Consider the following 17300-nt stretch of genomic DNA (forward strand, 5'->3'; position numbering starts at 1 on the left):
CAGCAGAACAGATAATAAAAAAACAAAGGGCAAATTTTTAGCCCAAAAAGAAAGAAAAAAGATTAGAAAAAGGGGCAAATAAAATTAAAGAAGAAGTGGAAAACGAAATTTGGGGGTGGGGGGCTGTGGAATCTGATCAGAGACCCAAATAGAAATAGAGAGACACCCTCTTTTCCTTTACATTTTCCTCCTCCTCCCTTTCTGTGCCAAAACAGAGCAAAGCTCCCGTCTTTCCTCCTTGCCAATTCGCTTTCGCCTTCTGGGTCGTCCTCCTTGGCCTTGTTCATGTACTTTTTCTTGCTCTGCTATTGGATGTACGCCCCGGTTTTCCAGGACTCTGCAGATCTGCTTCTGGGTATGCTTCCTTTCGCCTCAATCCCTCTTTTCCTGCGCATTTCTGTCTCGCTTCGTGCCTGGTGTCGTCAATTGGAGATTCTCGTTTCTTGCTTCCGGCTGGGAACTGAATAAAAATCGAAGCTTTACCGTCCCTAATGTTTCAGCTCACGCTCTTTGTTACCGGGTAGATAAGCAGCACGTCTTTGCATAGGAATTAACGGCTCGATGCATGGTCGATCGTCATTTGAATTTGGTCTTTTTCTGATTGAGGGTTCCGTGTTAATTAGCTCTCTTGTGGGAGGTTTTGTTTTGTTTGTGTTATCTTCTGGGTCACCTGTCTTTGGTGGTTTTGCATCTTCTTTTCCAATACACAATTCTGAGTGGTTGCAGATTCATGGCATTGTTATCTTTTTTCATTATGTTAATTGTTCACTTAGAGAGGGGAAATTGCTGGGTCAGCTTAAATTTTCTTATATATCTCAATTTTGATTTCTTTTCTTTTCACTTCCCTTGCTTTCTCTGGTAGAGTTATGGAATGCTAGTCAAGACGGCTCGATTCATTTACTTCCTTTTTTCTGCTCGTTTGAAATGAAGCTAATAGCAAGACCTAATTGTAGCTACCATCTTAATTCTGTCAACGGTTGTTGTTTCATTGTCGACATAGTTCTACACTGTCCAGGCTGCTGTTTGTTGCAAACTTAAAATTTTCCTGTATTCGTGTAGACAAATAAGTATATGGCAGTAGATAACGGTATGAATCAGATGCATTCTTTTGATGTCGGATGTATTGACGTTATATGCTTGCGCTCATGCACAGCTTGCATATGCATGCAAACAGACCGTGTATGGATGGTTAGCTTGAGTTTGTTCGTGCACGTTGGAAGCTGGATTTTTCTTTTTGGGGGCCAAATTGATCTTTATAAAGATGAGTAAGTAATTGTATCTCTTGCACCTACCACTATGTCAAGATCTAATTGGTGATCAACACGGTGATGTTGAGTTTGTCTACGGGGTCATACCATATGAACTTGTACGTTGCCAGCTGGCAATTAATTGTGGGATAAAATAGGATATGGATGAAATGCATCTGTGAATGCTGTAGATTTTTTACTCCATGCTTTTGAAGTCATTGGTATCTTTGGTTCTATGTACTGTTCTTGATAAACACCGACCAAACTTATTGCAGGGGACATAGAAGGAATTCAAATAAAATAGAAGATATTTTGGGCCATGGAATGTAACAATCAGTAGTATGGCTTGCATTTAGGCAAAAGCAGTTCAAGAGATCACGAGTTTCTTTCTTCTAGTAGCTTTAGGAAAATGAAAAGCATTTCTTGTTGACCCTTCAAATCTTTTATAATGTGATTTTTAACATTTCTCTTTTGGTTTTTGCAGTTCAATGAAGAATGTATCAACACAAAGGTGGCGCTAGTTCAAGTTTAGTTCCTGGCAACACAATGGTTCATGGTCAACATTTAGACAGTGGTGCTAACACAATGGACTCCATCGGTGGAGGGAACAATCACAGTAACAATGCCAATCTCGCATCCAAGCAGCGGTTACGGTGGACACATGACCTTCACGATCGCTTTGTTGATGCTGTGGCACAACTTGGGGGGCCAGATAGTAAGTCATCACGATTACGTTTGTGTTATCTTGATTATCTATGATTTTTCATTTTATACTCAATTCAGCTTTTATTTGGTAATGTTTTGATCTAGTTACGAAGTAATGGAAGGCTGCAATTTATAAAGAGAGTATACAATGAAGAAATGACACGGCATCTGCTCTCTATTTGTCCCTCTGTGTAAAAGATCCATGATGACATACTTGGCCATAAGTCACATGTGGTTGAATTGCTTGAAGGACATAGAACTTTGTGGAAGATTTCATATTGATGACTTTAGATTGTGAAAATCAACAGAAAGAAAATAATAGAACTGAACATGTAAATTTATGTCGTTTGATTGATGTGGCCTATCTCCATGAAAAAGATAAGTAAAATTCACCAAGAAAATCATTTCAGGTTATGCACTCAAACCAAGCCCTAGTTACATCCGTCCTCTTTGAGTTTTTGAATACCTCAAAGAGAAGTGGAAGGGGAAATGCATACAAAAGCACCCACAAAGAAACAACCTTGAAGCTCAGCTGCTGACTAAATCCATTTAACTTCTTTTGGTCTGGTTGATATGAACAACGGGGCATTGCCCATGCACCCTAGTGAACTCAGCATACTAGGCCCGGTACCTCCACTATCACAAGCGATCTCTTGAAAGTTTTAGCTTTCATTTCTGTTTTGTATTAGGGACGTGATTCAAAATAATCAAGACACTCTCTCATGAATGGAAAAAACAGAGAGTAATTTAAGACACCCCAAAGTTGAATGGAATTGGCCCCATTGTTGCATATCTTTTCCATCAATTTTAATCAGCAAGCAATATCTTTTCCATCAATTTTATGCATCTTCATTTCTTCTGGCTAGTAAATATGCGCTTTTTTCAAGAGTTAAGAAATTAAATGCAGAATAGAACTGGGTAACAAATAGAATAAGCTAGATCTACTTCTACATTTGCCTTAAAGAGTTTGTTAATGTTTAATTTATGCATAGATACTAGTGTTTCTGATGTATGTTTCACTTGCTTTCTTTCAGGGGCTACACCTAAAGGTGTTCTTAGAGTTATGGGTGTGCAAGGTCTAACAATATACCATGTTAAAAGTCATTTACAGGTTCAAAGGACAAATTTCTCCTCTTTTATTTATTTTAAATTCATATTAATTCTTTTATGTTAAAAAATTCTTCTGTGTGATTCAAGTTGACTAAACACTTGTAATGCTTGCAGAAATATCGACTTGCAAAATATCTGCCTGACTCCTCCTCTGACGGTATGATTTGACAAGTGTTAATCGGTTTTCGTGTTGCTTTTTTAGTCTGAGATGATTATTGCGGTCGCTCGAAATGAATTCTTAAGATGCCTTAGAATGGATCTCCATCTTACATTCTTGTGATTCTTTCTGACTTACTGATTGTAGGTAAAAAAGCTGAGAAAAAAGAATCGGCGGATGTGCTCTCCGACATGGATGGTTCCTCGTAAGTACCATTTCCTCTTAAAATCGTGTTTACTTCAGATACAAGATGTCAAGTAGGTCATCAGTTGATCATATACCAAGTGGTAACTCTAAATTGAATTGTTAGAATTATTGATGCTCCCTAATAGCTTTTCTTGTCTGCTATTCTTGAAAGATAGTAATACAGTATCTGGCAGGATATTACCAATTTTATTGAGATGTAATGGCACTTGGATTTTTCTATCTGATTCTTCTGTTTTTTGTATTAATCTGATTCTTTTGTTGATAATAGATCTTCAGGTAAATTGTTGTGTTTATATATTTATGTCTCTTTAATCGCCAACAATTGAACCTTCTACTTTATTTATGACAAAATATTTGTTTTTTCCTGTCTACTAGAGGTGGGATGCAGATCACTGAAGCTCTCAAACTGCAAATGGAGGTGCAAAAGCGCTTACATGAACAGTTGGAGGCAAGTTCTTTGTATATTAGCTTCTCATTGGTTGGAATAACATGGTTAGAATTAATATTCTGATATTCAGATCCTTACAAATCCAACTTCAGAATCCTCAAATCATTTTTGATGATGTGCCATATTTGTAACGTCAAGAAGTTTCGAGGAATGTGCGAGACTTTTCCCTATATGATTTCGTTCTTGAGATCATTCATTAATAGAACATCAAGACAATCAAGTGCGCAAATGCTAAAAGTGATAATATACCACTTTATCTAGCTGTCATATATATGATTCCATGATGTGTGAGGTTAGGTGCTCATGTGGCCTTTAGTAGGACGTCTGCCTTCTTACTATGGCAAAGATGCATATGATTCCTGTAAGCTATGGCCTCTTCAAGCTAACTTCAGTACATTTGATGTCAGCAGGTGCAGAGACAGCTGCAGCTGCGGATAGAAGCACAAGGCAAGTACTTGAAGAAGATAATTGAAGAGCAACAGAGACTTAGTGGAGCACTCGCAGATGGGTCAGCAGATGAATCGGGTGATAAGGGCCAAGAAGACAGCAAGACTGATCCACCTACCCCAGCTCCTATCTCGGAGTCACCCATCCAAGATAAGTCTAAGGACTGTGCCGTAGCGAAGAGCCTCTCACTTGATGGATCGCTCTCATCTCATAATCATGAACCATTGACCCCTGATTCCGGTTGCAATGTCAGTTCGCCAGCCGAAAGCCCTGATGGCGAGAGGTCAGCCAAAAAGCCACGGGTGACTGCTGGTGCTTCGCATGCTAAACCTGAGATCGTGCTACACCCGATATTCGAATCAAGCTTGGGTTGCTCCTACACAAACTCCTCATTCAAACTACCTGACCAGGGATCTGTTTGATTCCCAGCAAGAAGATAAAACTAGACTGGTCAAACTGGGATTAGCCTTGGCAGATATACTGTAACATCTTGTACTGCTTGGTGTAACAACTTGCGTACTAGTTTGTTTCAACTTGCATGTGTAGCTTGTCAGGAGAAAGTGAACTATTTAACTTGGTAAGTATTATATAGGTAGCTTAGACGTCATTGTATATGTTGATGCATCCTTTGATGCTTAGCTCAAACTTGTGAGGATATGGCATTTTCTGGGCAGGTGGTATTGAAGGAGTATGTGTACTTGTTGCGTATGAGTTCTCTTCATGTCCCAATTTATTAGTCGTTGCTTAGGATAGATTTGAATATTTCGCTGAATGCAGAATACTGCAACGAGAAAGCTACAAGCAGTACATTTGGAATAGCACGTGCTTCGGAAACACCTACTGTAAGTTAGGACTTCATTTAAAGATAGACGATGATACGCCGCAATTGCCCCACCAAGACATTGGTAAATATCTGTGAGAAAATGAAGATGTCGGCAATTACATTTGACGGTGGGCTCCGTAGGGAAATGAACTTACTTGAATTAACTGCCAAAACTCGCAGGCGTTGCCAATCTACCTAATAGTCACGGAAAAGGACTGGACACCTGCCGTCAACCACACCCGCTGCTTTTTCTAAGTGCCAACTGCAGGCTTCTAGGCACTAAATATGCCAAAAAGCCCGAGGCTTTTCTAATCTTGACTCTGACACACAGCAATGCATCCTTTGCACATTACTATTTGTGCATGACAACATTATGAAGGCTCTGTCAAGACACTACATGAGGAAACCGCACACCGTTGCTGGTGAAGCTTAAGGAAATAAGGGCCTCTTTCAACCTGGAACATGGACAAGCACAAAGCTACTCAGCTGTCCATTGCTACAACAAAAAGTGAACTCAACTAAACCTGCTTCTTAAATTCAACAAAAAAATTACACAACCCCTTTCAGCAATATCATGACATATTGCAGGAGCAAAACTGTTAGCAATTGATCTTCTCAATGGCACAGAAAATGACACATTTCTTTTTAAGATGATGTAATGTTCTCTGGTGAGCTACTCAGGCCTCGGTGCGAGAAAAGACGCCTAGAAACTTCACATATCTGGTGTTGAGATGTTTTAGCCAGACTGGAGCAGCAATCTCTCAGTCATATCAATATGGGGTCCTAGTGTTCAGAGCAGCAAGTTGAAGACCAGCTACCCATTTGTATAGCTGTATGAAAGGCTGAAGAGCCCATGGGAACGAGAGGAATTTCCTATCATGTCAGAACAAGATATTGCTTCACAGCATCTTCAAGTTCTATCTCCGGAATAGGCAGTATGCCCAGTGATGAAGGATGGTTCAACTATGTAGTAGGTTTGACTATGCCCTGAAGCTTTCACCCACCAAGTCCAGCCAAAGCAAAAGCCTGCACAAAGGAACATACCATATAATAGAGAGATCCCAGAAGATGATATTGATAGACTTTTGTCGCAAAGAAAGGAGGGAATGTCTACAGTCCTGTGGACAAGAAAACGGGATGCATGTCCTCTGAAAGTTACAGCTACTCAAGGATACATTTTTTTCATACAGGAATGTGACGACCCTATAAGTATGATATCGGAAGGTTTGTTTTAAAATTCATAACTGAGTTACCGTATTATATGAAGATTCATAAATATATATGAAATTTACTATTACTAACCATCCCAATAAGGAAAAGGAAATTCTTGAGACAAATACCACCTCTTCAGGAAAAGTTTGACTACATCTACATGGGTACTTACTGAGTATAAGAGATTTATGAACACTACAGGAAATGTAATAATCTTGAGCATGCAGAGAAAGGCGATGTGGCAAAATACGTGTGCATGTGTGACCCGGCTCACTTGTTCAAAGTACCTACTTACAGTTTGTCGCATTACTTCGTTAGCCATTTTTATAAACCAATCTTCATATCTCTAATAATACTAACCATTACCAAATTACTAAATGATTTAGTATTGTGAAATCTCTTTTCGCTCAAAATAACTGAAACGATCATTTGACTGACAGTATTTAATATAAATAAACTAACTGTTTAAAATCAATATTTATGTAATTACCTAAATTTTATCATTTCCGAAGGTTTAATAGAATGGTGACAAAGCCACTTTGCACATATTGTGATTTTCTTTAATTGCTAGTAAATTCTAGTTTACCTAATCCATACTTTTCTGAGTTTTCCAAGTTCTCCATAAGGATGAAAATTCTGTTACTGTTCCTAATTGAGGGTATCTATCAGGCAGTAAATTACCTGTTAGATTGTCATTGTGCTTAATTGCTCATAATCGATGGTATCCACTCTTAGTAACTCTTGAAGAAGGTTTGTAATCTTCCCTTAGGTGGTCGTTGGCTCAGGTGTCCTCATAGTTCGAAAGTTTTCTTGAAGGATGATAACTTCTGTCATTACTATAATTTCTAGTAGGTCCCATAATCAGTAACTTTCTCGTAATATCATAATTTCCCTTAGGTGCTTGTAATTTTAACTTATTGTCCACCCTTAGTAGAATTTCTTAAAAGTCTTGTTTCTTTTTGTGTCTGCAATTGAGGGTAACTCAGCATTAGCAACTTTTCCCTGAGATCATAATTTTACTTAATCGATTCTAATTCAGAGGTACCTACTAACTCTTCACAAAGATTGCATTCTTCCTCAGGTCATTGTAACTTTTAGTGTACCGAAGTCTATAACTTTTCTTAAGGGATGGTAATTAACATTAGAGCTCATAAATTTGAGGGCTCATATTGCTGATTGTGACTTTCCTCAAGAGCTTGTAACTCTGAGGGTGCTTCTTGTTGATAACCTTTCCTACTGACATAGTAACTGTTTTTAAGCACTTGTAATATCAAGGGCTCCTATTGTCAATAAATTTCTCATGAGATTGTAAATCTCCTTTTGAAAGTAATATTGAGGGTTCCATGGTTAGTGACTTTCCAGTGGAATCTTCATTTACTTCAAATTCTTGTGACTTTGAGGGTACCTTTGACTTTCAACACTAAGTCTAAACAATTTGGAGCACAGATCCAAGAATAACATGACCAGTAGTCGCATTTGCTCTTCTAAGGAACACTGTCTTTTTGTCAACTGGCTAGCTAAACTTCTGACTCTTTGAAAACTTGTGGTCATGTTTAAGTCATGCCCATACAAATGCTTGGAGTAATGAAAAAAAAAGAAAAGTTTCCTCGGAAGTGGAGAATGTAGATGCCTACCTCTTCCCAAGATCTTCCAGTAGCTTCGAGCAAAGCAGCATTGCATGTTTTAAGTTCAATGGATGCACCAGTAAACATGGAAGCTGCCTCCTCCCATCCCCTATTATGCCCCATACACCTGCACAAATACTCATATGCTTGAGAAATCTGTCCATGCTGTTTCAAATTATGAAACCAGAATAACTAAACAAGTTACTATAAAAGGAAGATATATTCATGAAAGCATTTTTGCAATACACAAACCAACAATATAGTCCATAATCAATCGATAAGACTGTTCAAAGTACCTAATCACCAAAGTGAACTCGCATTAAGGTACAAAAGAAGGCATTGTCCATGCTAACAGCGGAAATATTTGGGTCAGAGCATCTTTGGTATCACCTTTTTCTTAAAAGGAAACACCTCCCCGGTAGCATTAAAAGTATGCTTTACCCTATGAACCTAACATTACTATAAATATACAAAGATTACAAAGGAAAACAATATTGGACCCATTTATCCATGTGTATGCATTGGACTCAACTGAGAAGCATCCAGAATAGGAATATGTCAATGTCCTATATGTGTCAACAGCTTCAGCAACACTACCAAATGAACATTAGAAGACACTCAAATCTAGCCCTCTGCAATGATGCCATTACAATAATCAAACCACGACAAAGTGATTTATGTCCACAAACAACACCAGATTACATCCTTTAGAGAAACTCGTATAGTGATTGCATCCTCTAGGAATCTTGCGTCGAAATGCAATAATTTGAAGAGGAAACGCTTCATGTAACTCCAGAATAATCATACTTCCATTCAGTAAAAAACTAGAATGAGGACGCACATTACAGTCAGTATCTCGTCCCTAGAATATTTACAGACAGCGTTCTGCAGGTGCTCTGCTGTCTGACCATCCATTGCTGCAATCGAATAAAAACTCGAAATGAAATGGACCTTGGCTTCCAAAAAGCTTTCTACTCGTTCCTGCATTATCTGCAGTGTCTCACGCGTTCGAACTGCATCACTACCTCAAAAGAGGGAATTCAAATCGAAACCAGCCAAAGCATAGATCACCAAAATTAGTATCATAAACTCATCCATCTTTGGCAATCCGCTAATCTACGCATCAGAAATCGCTGACCTTAACAAAATAAGTTCAGGGATCCAACCCAACTGGTGAAGCTTGCGTGCTATCTTGACAGCATCGTCCTGACCAGTCTTACTGAGAGGGCGATCATGATCTAATTGAAATGATTCATGAAAGAGCCTAAAGTTAGAAGCTTGGCAAGCAACGGTATTTCCACTCGTTCACGGGCATCCAAAAGAATAAAAAGGCATAATCACAAAGAACTTAATGCAGCTACAAGTTTAATAGAAAAATTGGCGAAAAGGAATCCTCCAATCTATCATTACTAATGGGAACAAAAATCGCCTAGAAGCTTTCACATTGCCATCTTATTCTCTCAAACATTGCAGCAGTCCTCCTCAAACATCTAGATAAAGAAAAATAAAAATCACATTTTTGGACTAGACCAGAGCAGCTGAAAGCAAATTCGAATATCCCTTCTTTTTTTTCTTCTTTTTTCCGGGGAAAGAAAATGAACCTCTGAGGGAACGGTCAGACCAGGAGCTCTCGGCGTGGCGGAGGAGGATGAGGCGGCGAGGGGCGGCCGACTCCGAGGAGCTCGGAGCCTCGTCCTCCGCCGCCGAAGCGGCCCGGCCCTCCGCCGTCTCCACGGCCACGGAGCGCCTGGGAAGCGGCCAGCCGGGGCCGCTCCTCCTCCACCGGAGGAGGGGCGGAAGATGTGATCTGCAGGAAGGCGGCGGGATTGGGCAGCGCGCAGCAGAGGGCCGCGTTCGCCATTCTCTTCTTGGGTCGGAATCAATTCTCCGGAAGCGCGAAGCCGGCACCGAGGCTTGCCTTCGTCCTCCTGAGCGCGAGGATCTTGCTCATGAAGAGAGAGAGAGAGAGAGAGAGAGAGAGCGCTCAACAATGGAGTTTCCACTCGTTCTTGCTTCTTGCTTCTTGCTTCTTGCTTCTGCTCTGTTTCTTTCCTTCCTTATTTTTTTTCCTCGTTTTTGTCGTCGGTTGTTAAGTGGATAATGTTCACGCACGCTTACGACAGCGTAGGTGATCAACCAACGCATGAAAAAGAAGGCTGATTACACAACTGACTTCTCATGTTAAATTCGGATAATGAGGTAATATGTACAAGGATTGATTTGTTTGGTGAGATATGGAGTAATTATAATTATATATTTAAATAAGTGGGGTTGTGCAATATCTGGGGAGAGCCTGTCTCATATGTAAAATAATTTTGGTATCACCAACTTTGTTCCATCCTTTATGAGCACTGGGGATGGGTTGGGCTCCCTCAGTGAAGGAGCTAGGGAGCTCGACTCGCGCTTCCCCGGTCCAATCTCAATCGGTATGTAGGACGGGATGATTACTATTTTCCTTCAGCTTGATGAAGCAGGATGGTTTTCTATTAATTAGAAAAGAGAAGGATTTGCAAAAAAGAAAATCCAAACACAATTACTAATTATCTCAGAAGAATGTTATCTAAATCTATTGTGATAGAGTAAATCAATCATATATTAGGTATGAATAGGATGCACCGTAGATATGACATTCACATCACATCCTTTTGCAATTGAGATTAACTTTATCTATTGACATGAATGTTAAAAAAAAATTATACTTTTTTTTTTCTATTATTAGTTCAAGATAATTTTGAATATTAGTCTTTTTTCTTACTTCCTCGTTAGCTAAATTATGTTATCACATTTACGAGCTAATTTTACGGGAATCTGTTCTGTTTACTTTCTTTCTATCACTAGTTCAAGATTATTTCGAATATTAGTCTTTTTTCTTACTTCCCCGTTAGCCAAATTAGGTTATCAAATTTATAAGCTAATTTATACGGGAATTTGTTCTATTTTAATATATGACTTGGCTTCTAGCAATTAAAAAATTCTATAAAAGAACAACAAGATGGATCCCATGTTCCTCACTTTCAAATTGTCTTCGAGCAGATCTGATTAACCTTGTCATACTAATTAATTAAGAGAACACTATACTAGTCAATATAGTTTCAATAAACCAGACAATGCCAACGCTATGCAACTCTGGCTTGCTTACTTAAGATCTTGCCAAATGAAGAATAGCTGAGGGCCAATTATCATTAGTGAATCGATTATGATTACGAGATACAGAACTCATTACAAAGGATACAGCCAAAAATCAGCATTATTGTGCCCAATTATATACAATGCTTGTAGAAACAATGAAAGAATCAAGGTGAACTTGCATCTTTTCCCTGGTTTTTTCTGCAGAGGAAACTGAATGTGTCAATACTGAATGTTTACTCTTACCACACGACTTCCACCACCAAGTGAAAACACAAGCAATCATCTCAGCACATAGATCCCAGTGCAGCCAATGTATCAGATGCTGCTGTTAAGCATTATCCTTCATGAAATTGACTGACGGTATCGGTGAAATTGAATAATCTGGCCTCTCAAGCTACACTCCTCCACCTGAAAATCACAGGACAAACACCTTTAGATGACTTAGGTAGATAAGCAGGGAAAAGTGTTACTGGACTGCATCAGCACAACTCGATACAATAGTCCTACCATCTACATTACTACTTGATCATATGTGAGACCTGAATCAATTAAAGCAGATTTGATTAGGCTAACCTGGGATGAGTATCTCTTGGACAACAAATCACCACTTTCTTCAACAACAACTCTTTCTCTACTGGCCACTCTGGCTAGTTCAGAAATGAAAACTTCCAATTGTTCAGCCTGCATCAAGCAATTTTCTAATATTTGAGAGAGGCAAGAGGAAGTAATGATGATAAAACATGCATGGAATGTATTGAACCTTGGGCATGAAGCTTTCGACGTGGGAAGCAATGGCGTCCATAATCTTCATGGATGAATTCAAAGCTTCCCCTACCTCTCTAACATCAACCTGTAAAGATTACAATTTAATGTGCATAAAGTTCATCAAGAAAGCATATTTATTACCTTACATTAGACTAGTAAGATTAATAATATACCTTGACATTCCCACTGATTGGTAGTTGAATAGAAGCATTCAACAAAGCTTGGGTCACTTCAGACAAAGATGCCAAATAATCGCCTCAAATGCAGACCACCCGTCAAGATGTGGCATCTGGATGCAAGAACAGTAAAATCATATATACATAAATACATACAAAAGGAAGTAAGAGTGTGACAAAATTAATAAAGTGATCAGCACAGGCAAACATTAGTTCATATATAGTAGGCAACTAATAGTGAATTGACAAGTCCATAAATAATTTCATAAAATTTTTATAAAATTACACACAAAGCTTGTGACCATACCTGAGAATCGAGAATTGCTGATACTGCTTTCGCTCTTTGTACTATACCAAGTTCAGCACGTTTCCTCATCACAGAATTGTATAAATCACCTAGCTTGACAGTGAGAGAAAACAGCATTTTCTGCAAGGAAATTGAAAGATGATAAACAACAAGAATGTGTTTAAGTCAAAGTAACAAATGGAGAACAAAATTAATCAGAGAAATTTGCCTTTAAGCTATAACAATATTAAGTGAAATTCAATGATAGAAGAGGACTATAGATTGGCCATCAACAAATTACCACCAAACTTCATCTGTGCCAGATATTTCTTTATATGCATGGTGTTGGGTGAAGTAAAGGATTGCTAGCCATAATGTAGATGCCAAACTCACCACACTAGGTCCATCAATGATTATTGCTTCAAGAATGAAGGCTTTCTTCTCATCGATGCAATTATTTCTTTCACCACTCAAAAGCATTTAACAAAAACATCAGCCAAACCTTTCTTATTTTCTTTCTTGGGCCGAAGAAACTGCCCAATGTGAAAAGAGGGGAAGGAAGAGTGTACATATCAATATTTTAGAAGGCCTTGTCTTTTCCAGAGAATTTTCAACTAGGATGCAGTATTGAATGCTTCTAAATTAGCCAAACTCGTCAAAAGTAGCCCAGTAGTTGAAAATGGCTAATTTCACAATTTCATAAGTTAAGGATTCATCCGACATAGGGAAATAGTGGAAGAGAATCCTTTCCACCCCTTCACATGATGGTATTTCACAGACAAATGAAGTTTATTTACATGACATATTGGGCTACGTCAGGAAGTCACTTTATGGCAACTTTCAAGCAAGTCACTCTGCTTTTGAGATTATTTGAAACTAAAGTCAGTTCATCCATATTTTGCGTTACACGTGGCGTCATCCTTTTCTTATTATCCTAATATTGGCTGCAACAAAAGATTTACTGGTTTTTATCAGTTGCTACACATACTGAAAGTGAAAGTTGAAAAGTTCGCCAAAGTCTGACATAATTCTCTGATGCAGCTACTTCATCGTGGAACTGACATTGAAAATCTTCATGAGTCAAGCCTACTCGACACAATCCGTTCATTAGGAGTTTCCCTGGTTTGTTAAGTCAATCCTGCTGTGGATATCTACTCTCTGAAGTCTGAATACCTATGCAAGCCATTGCTCCATAAAGGCTGACATTTGAAGGTGTCAGAGTTCCATTGTGTAAATGTCCCAATGAGATGGGCTTTAATAGTTAACACATCTTTAACAAAAATTCTGGAGTTCATGCAACTCAAGGTTTGAACTACACCCTCTCCTATATACCCTTTCGAGGTCTGAGTTCTCCAAACTCTGTTCTTTTCACTCTAAGAAGGATACAATACAGAGCTTCCTGCGCAACTCTTCATCCAAATTTAGTTTTGACCATTCGATTTTTATCTTTTATAGTCATACCAGCAATTCTCTCACCATCACATCAAACTTCAAGCTCATTCGTGATCTCTCACAGCATCTACTCAGAACAGGACCACAGCCAGTCTAGAACAACTAATGACAAGGTAGCCAACGACGGCATTGGTAATGAAAGCCATAACAATAATTGCTATATGTTCATCCAAATGATAAGTCTAGGAGTAAATGTGACAAACCTCGGCTTCCCTTTTCTGAGCTTGCATAGTGGCCTCTGCTTTTGCATTGGCAAACCTCCACTGGAGATAATGGTTGTGGAGCAATTTTAGAGAATGTACGTCTTCTTGATGGCCAGAAACTTTCCTTCCCTTCTTTGCATCCATCACCGTCTTTGTGCACGGTGCAACTGGAGGTAAACAAACTTTCCCACCATTCATCGGCATCATATACTGCTTCGATGACCCATGTGCTAATTTTTCACTTCCCTTGACAGAATTTAACACGTCGCAACTCGATAATGGCGAACTAAACGAACGTGAGAGTGGGGAAGCAGGGATCTTAGAAGAATCGGAACCACTAAGATTACCAATCCTATTCACATTCCTCTCCACTAACAACCGGTTGGACACTGACGGCAACATATCTGCTTCAGGCATGGAAGACCGCAACAATTGTGCAGAGTTCTCGCCATTACAATCCGCAACTGAACTGGTTTCTGCGTTTGAATTCTCGTCAACTGCTGTTTTCGAACCAGAAGCATGACCACCAGTAAGTGACATCCCACTCGAATGCAACAATTTTGCAGCCGCAGAAGCTCCAGCACCGACCGCTCGCGGAAGATTCTGGGGCGTCTGTCTAAACCTCGACGACACGATTCTATCCATGCTAGTGCTCACCATTGGAGTGTCGGGCCTCGAAGCTCGGCTCGGAACTTTGGACCCTTTAATCTGCGGTCCAGCTCCGAGCAACGGCGTGTCCAAGCTCCTGGTAAGTTCCGACCTGCTTTCATCAGCATGAGACGGAGGCTCGAGGTCCAGTCGCCGCCGCCTCTGCGCAGACACCGATCGCTGCTGCTGCTGCTGCTGATGCTGTTGCCGAGAGTCCGCCGCCCCCGCGTGCCTCACGACCGGCGACCTGGAGCCAGGGAGGTGGAGATCGCCAGGGGAAGGCGACGAAGAAGAAGAGACCACCGGAGACATGAACCTCGAGCGGACTTCCCGCACCCGCGGCCGGCGCTGCGTCGGCGGCGGCGGCGGCGGAGGAGCGGCCGCCGCGACCATCTCCTGCTGCTGCGGCTGCGGCTGCGGCTGCGTCGGTGGTGGAGCGACTTCCGCCATGGATCCTCCCTCGCACGATCGATTCCGAAGCGGCGCAACGAATCTAGAGCACGCCCTCCGAAATCGGAGCCAGCTCGATCAAACCCTAAGTCGGGAGCGCAGCGAAGCAATCGAATCGCCGGCTGGCGTTGCGAACGATCGCGCGGCTTTCGGAATCGATTGCGCTGCAGAGGCGGCGGCGATCGTTCGGACATCTCAGGCGGGCCGTCAACCTGAAAAGCCGACGGCGATGACGACGGCGATGCGGCGGCGGCGGCGGCTGCGGCGGATGAAGGAGGAGGAGGAGGAGTTCGAAGAAGAGTGAAGATGAAGATGGAAAGAGGAGACAGAGAAACGGTGTGGGGGGGCAAAACTAGCCGTTGCGGGATTAGACGGGACCGGGACTCAGGAAAAGCTGCAACGGTCGTATTTTTTTCGAAAAGCGGGTTTATGATTCTGCTTTCTGTGCCATATGTAAAAAAACCGATGGATCCTAGAATAATGTATATGCACAGATTAGATTTATAGATTATTTTGGTAAAGCCGTTCGATCCTAATTTTTCGTGCCCTCGAATTTTTTTTTGTTTTTGTTTTATTATCTTTTCATATTGATTTATAGAAAGAAAAGTTAGTACCGTATTCCTTGTACTAATGATGACTGATAATCATTTAAGAGGACAATGTGAGGATTTTATTTTCAAGTACTGTCCTGTTAAATTTGATTCTTAGTTTTTTAATTGTACTTGTGCATTGTCTGCATATTGCCCTGGGAGTACCGGTTATTATGGCAATGTAAGGTTATTTTCTAAATCAAAATATACGGAATGCTTATTAGATTATATTTGATTTCAAAGAAAAAGGAAAACATTTAATGTCTGCTATCAGTTTAGGTAATCTGACATATCAAGTAGACCTAATCAGGTTGACGAACTTAAGCAAGCTAAAATGCTCGTCTCTGTTTGCCCATGATGATTGAAAAATGATTTTATTTTCAAAAAGGAAAATGTTTGATCAGGCCTGGGCGTGGGTTTTAGCGGGCCAATCTCGAGAAGGGAATTTTTGCACAGACCCACTCAGTTTTCCTTGAGCCAATTTGGGCACCGTCGGATCCAAAATCATCTTAAATTCAAATACAAATTTGTCAGAGAGAATGTTACCCAACATAAATTGTTTTGTCTTTTAAAATGCAAATTTATCAAAGCTAATATTACTCAACATAAAACTCCATTGGATCACATGTTTGGAGATTCTAATTACCCAATGACACCTGCGTCCTAGGACAAGTTACTGACTATATTAATCATGCAAATGGCAAATTTTGACATGTTATTTTCTACAAAAGCCAAATGCTCCCATGATAACCAAGAAATGAGTCAGGAAATTTCAAAAACAACAAAATCGGATGAGCTAAATTGATCCCAAAATTGGATTCTTCTTTTTCTGCTTGTCTACCGTTGGATTCTGATAAACATGCTCCACCACTGCACTAATTTCCAACCGAAAGCTGTCCATGCAACTTGCAAAAGAAACGTAGCCTACTGTATATAAAGTCATCATTTACCATGACGGGTGAATAACAGCCAAAAAGCTCCTATCAAAGCAAGCCGAACAAAGGAGTATTTTACCATTTTACTTCACGAATTCAGGAATCCAAATGAAGAATCAAGAACAGTATTTTACCATTTTACTTCACGAATTCAGGAATCCAAATGAAGAATCAAGAACAGTGAAGTTCCTTATCTGCTCAACATCTTCAATTTCAATACCGTGGATCCTCCTTCCTCTCACGAGCCAACACGCCAGATATGATATGTGAAAGCTTGCTTGAACCAGTTTCGGCGACATGGCTTGCAAAGAGTTTCGTCTGAGATTACTCTTGGCCCATTTTTAATTCAGCGAGAACTGATTTCCGACTTGATCATCCATCAGAGTCTGCAACTAAGGACGAAATGAGCTCCAGTCTCCTCTTCTCTCTTGCAGTTCTTGATTTTACTGGAAACCTGAGAATCCAAACAGACAAATTACTCCACAGCAAATCTGTTCAGCTTCTGTACAGCATGGTAGAGATAGTGATTATACTCCAAAAAGGAAAGGCAGCATTTGGGATGGACCTCCATTAGACAGGTGGTGGAGCTGGTCAATCAAATAAGGGAAGCTCAACTAAGTAGAAGTACAAATGAACATACCAATCGACTTTCCTTCCGGTCTAGTCTAAACGAAGAGAGTTCATC

At 40.1% G+C, this 17300-nt stretch overlaps 3 protein-coding genes across 3 annotated transcripts; 1 reads left to right on the plus strand and 2 right to left on the minus strand.

Annotated features, from left to right (window-relative positions):
* Positions 1 to 86: 86 nt before the first annotated feature.
* On the plus strand, positions 87 to 5029 carry LOC104441194 (myb family transcription factor PHL7-like). The gene is given in 9 exon segments (XM_018871975.2): positions 87 to 355; positions 1154 to 1265; positions 1732 to 1962; positions 2987 to 3063; positions 3177 to 3219; positions 3367 to 3424; positions 3802 to 3874; positions 4285 to 4707; positions 4709 to 5029. Coding segments are annotated over 7 exon segments (993 nt in total). The 5' UTR covers positions 87 to 355; positions 1154 to 1265; positions 1732 to 1742; the 3' UTR covers positions 4808 to 5029.
* Positions 5030 to 5286: 257 nt separating this feature from the next.
* On the minus strand, positions 5287 to 11393 carry LOC104441195 (uncharacterized protein At3g52155, chloroplastic). Its single transcript, XM_010054218.3, is given in 6 exon segments — positions 5287 to 6170; positions 7991 to 8108; positions 8823 to 9002; positions 9120 to 9219; positions 9583 to 9927; positions 11354 to 11393. Coding segments are annotated over 6 exon segments (846 nt in total). The 3' UTR covers positions 5287 to 6107.
* On the minus strand, positions 11137 to 15325 carry LOC104441197 (protein ENDOSPERM DEFECTIVE 1). The gene is given in 7 exon segments (XM_010054220.3): positions 11137 to 11518; positions 11684 to 11791; positions 11871 to 11960; positions 12049 to 12131; positions 12134 to 12164; positions 12359 to 12478; positions 13993 to 15325. Coding segments are annotated over 7 exon segments (1596 nt in total). The 5' UTR covers positions 15091 to 15325; the 3' UTR covers positions 11137 to 11452.
* Between the last annotated feature and the right edge of the window lie 1975 nt (positions 15326 to 17300).

Source organism: Eucalyptus grandis, chromosome 4 (assembly GCF_016545825.1).
Source record: "Eucalyptus grandis isolate ANBG69807.140 chromosome 4, ASM1654582v1, whole genome shotgun sequence".
In the NCBI taxonomy this organism is placed as follows: domain Eukaryota; kingdom Viridiplantae; phylum Streptophyta; class Magnoliopsida; order Myrtales; family Myrtaceae; genus Eucalyptus; species Eucalyptus grandis.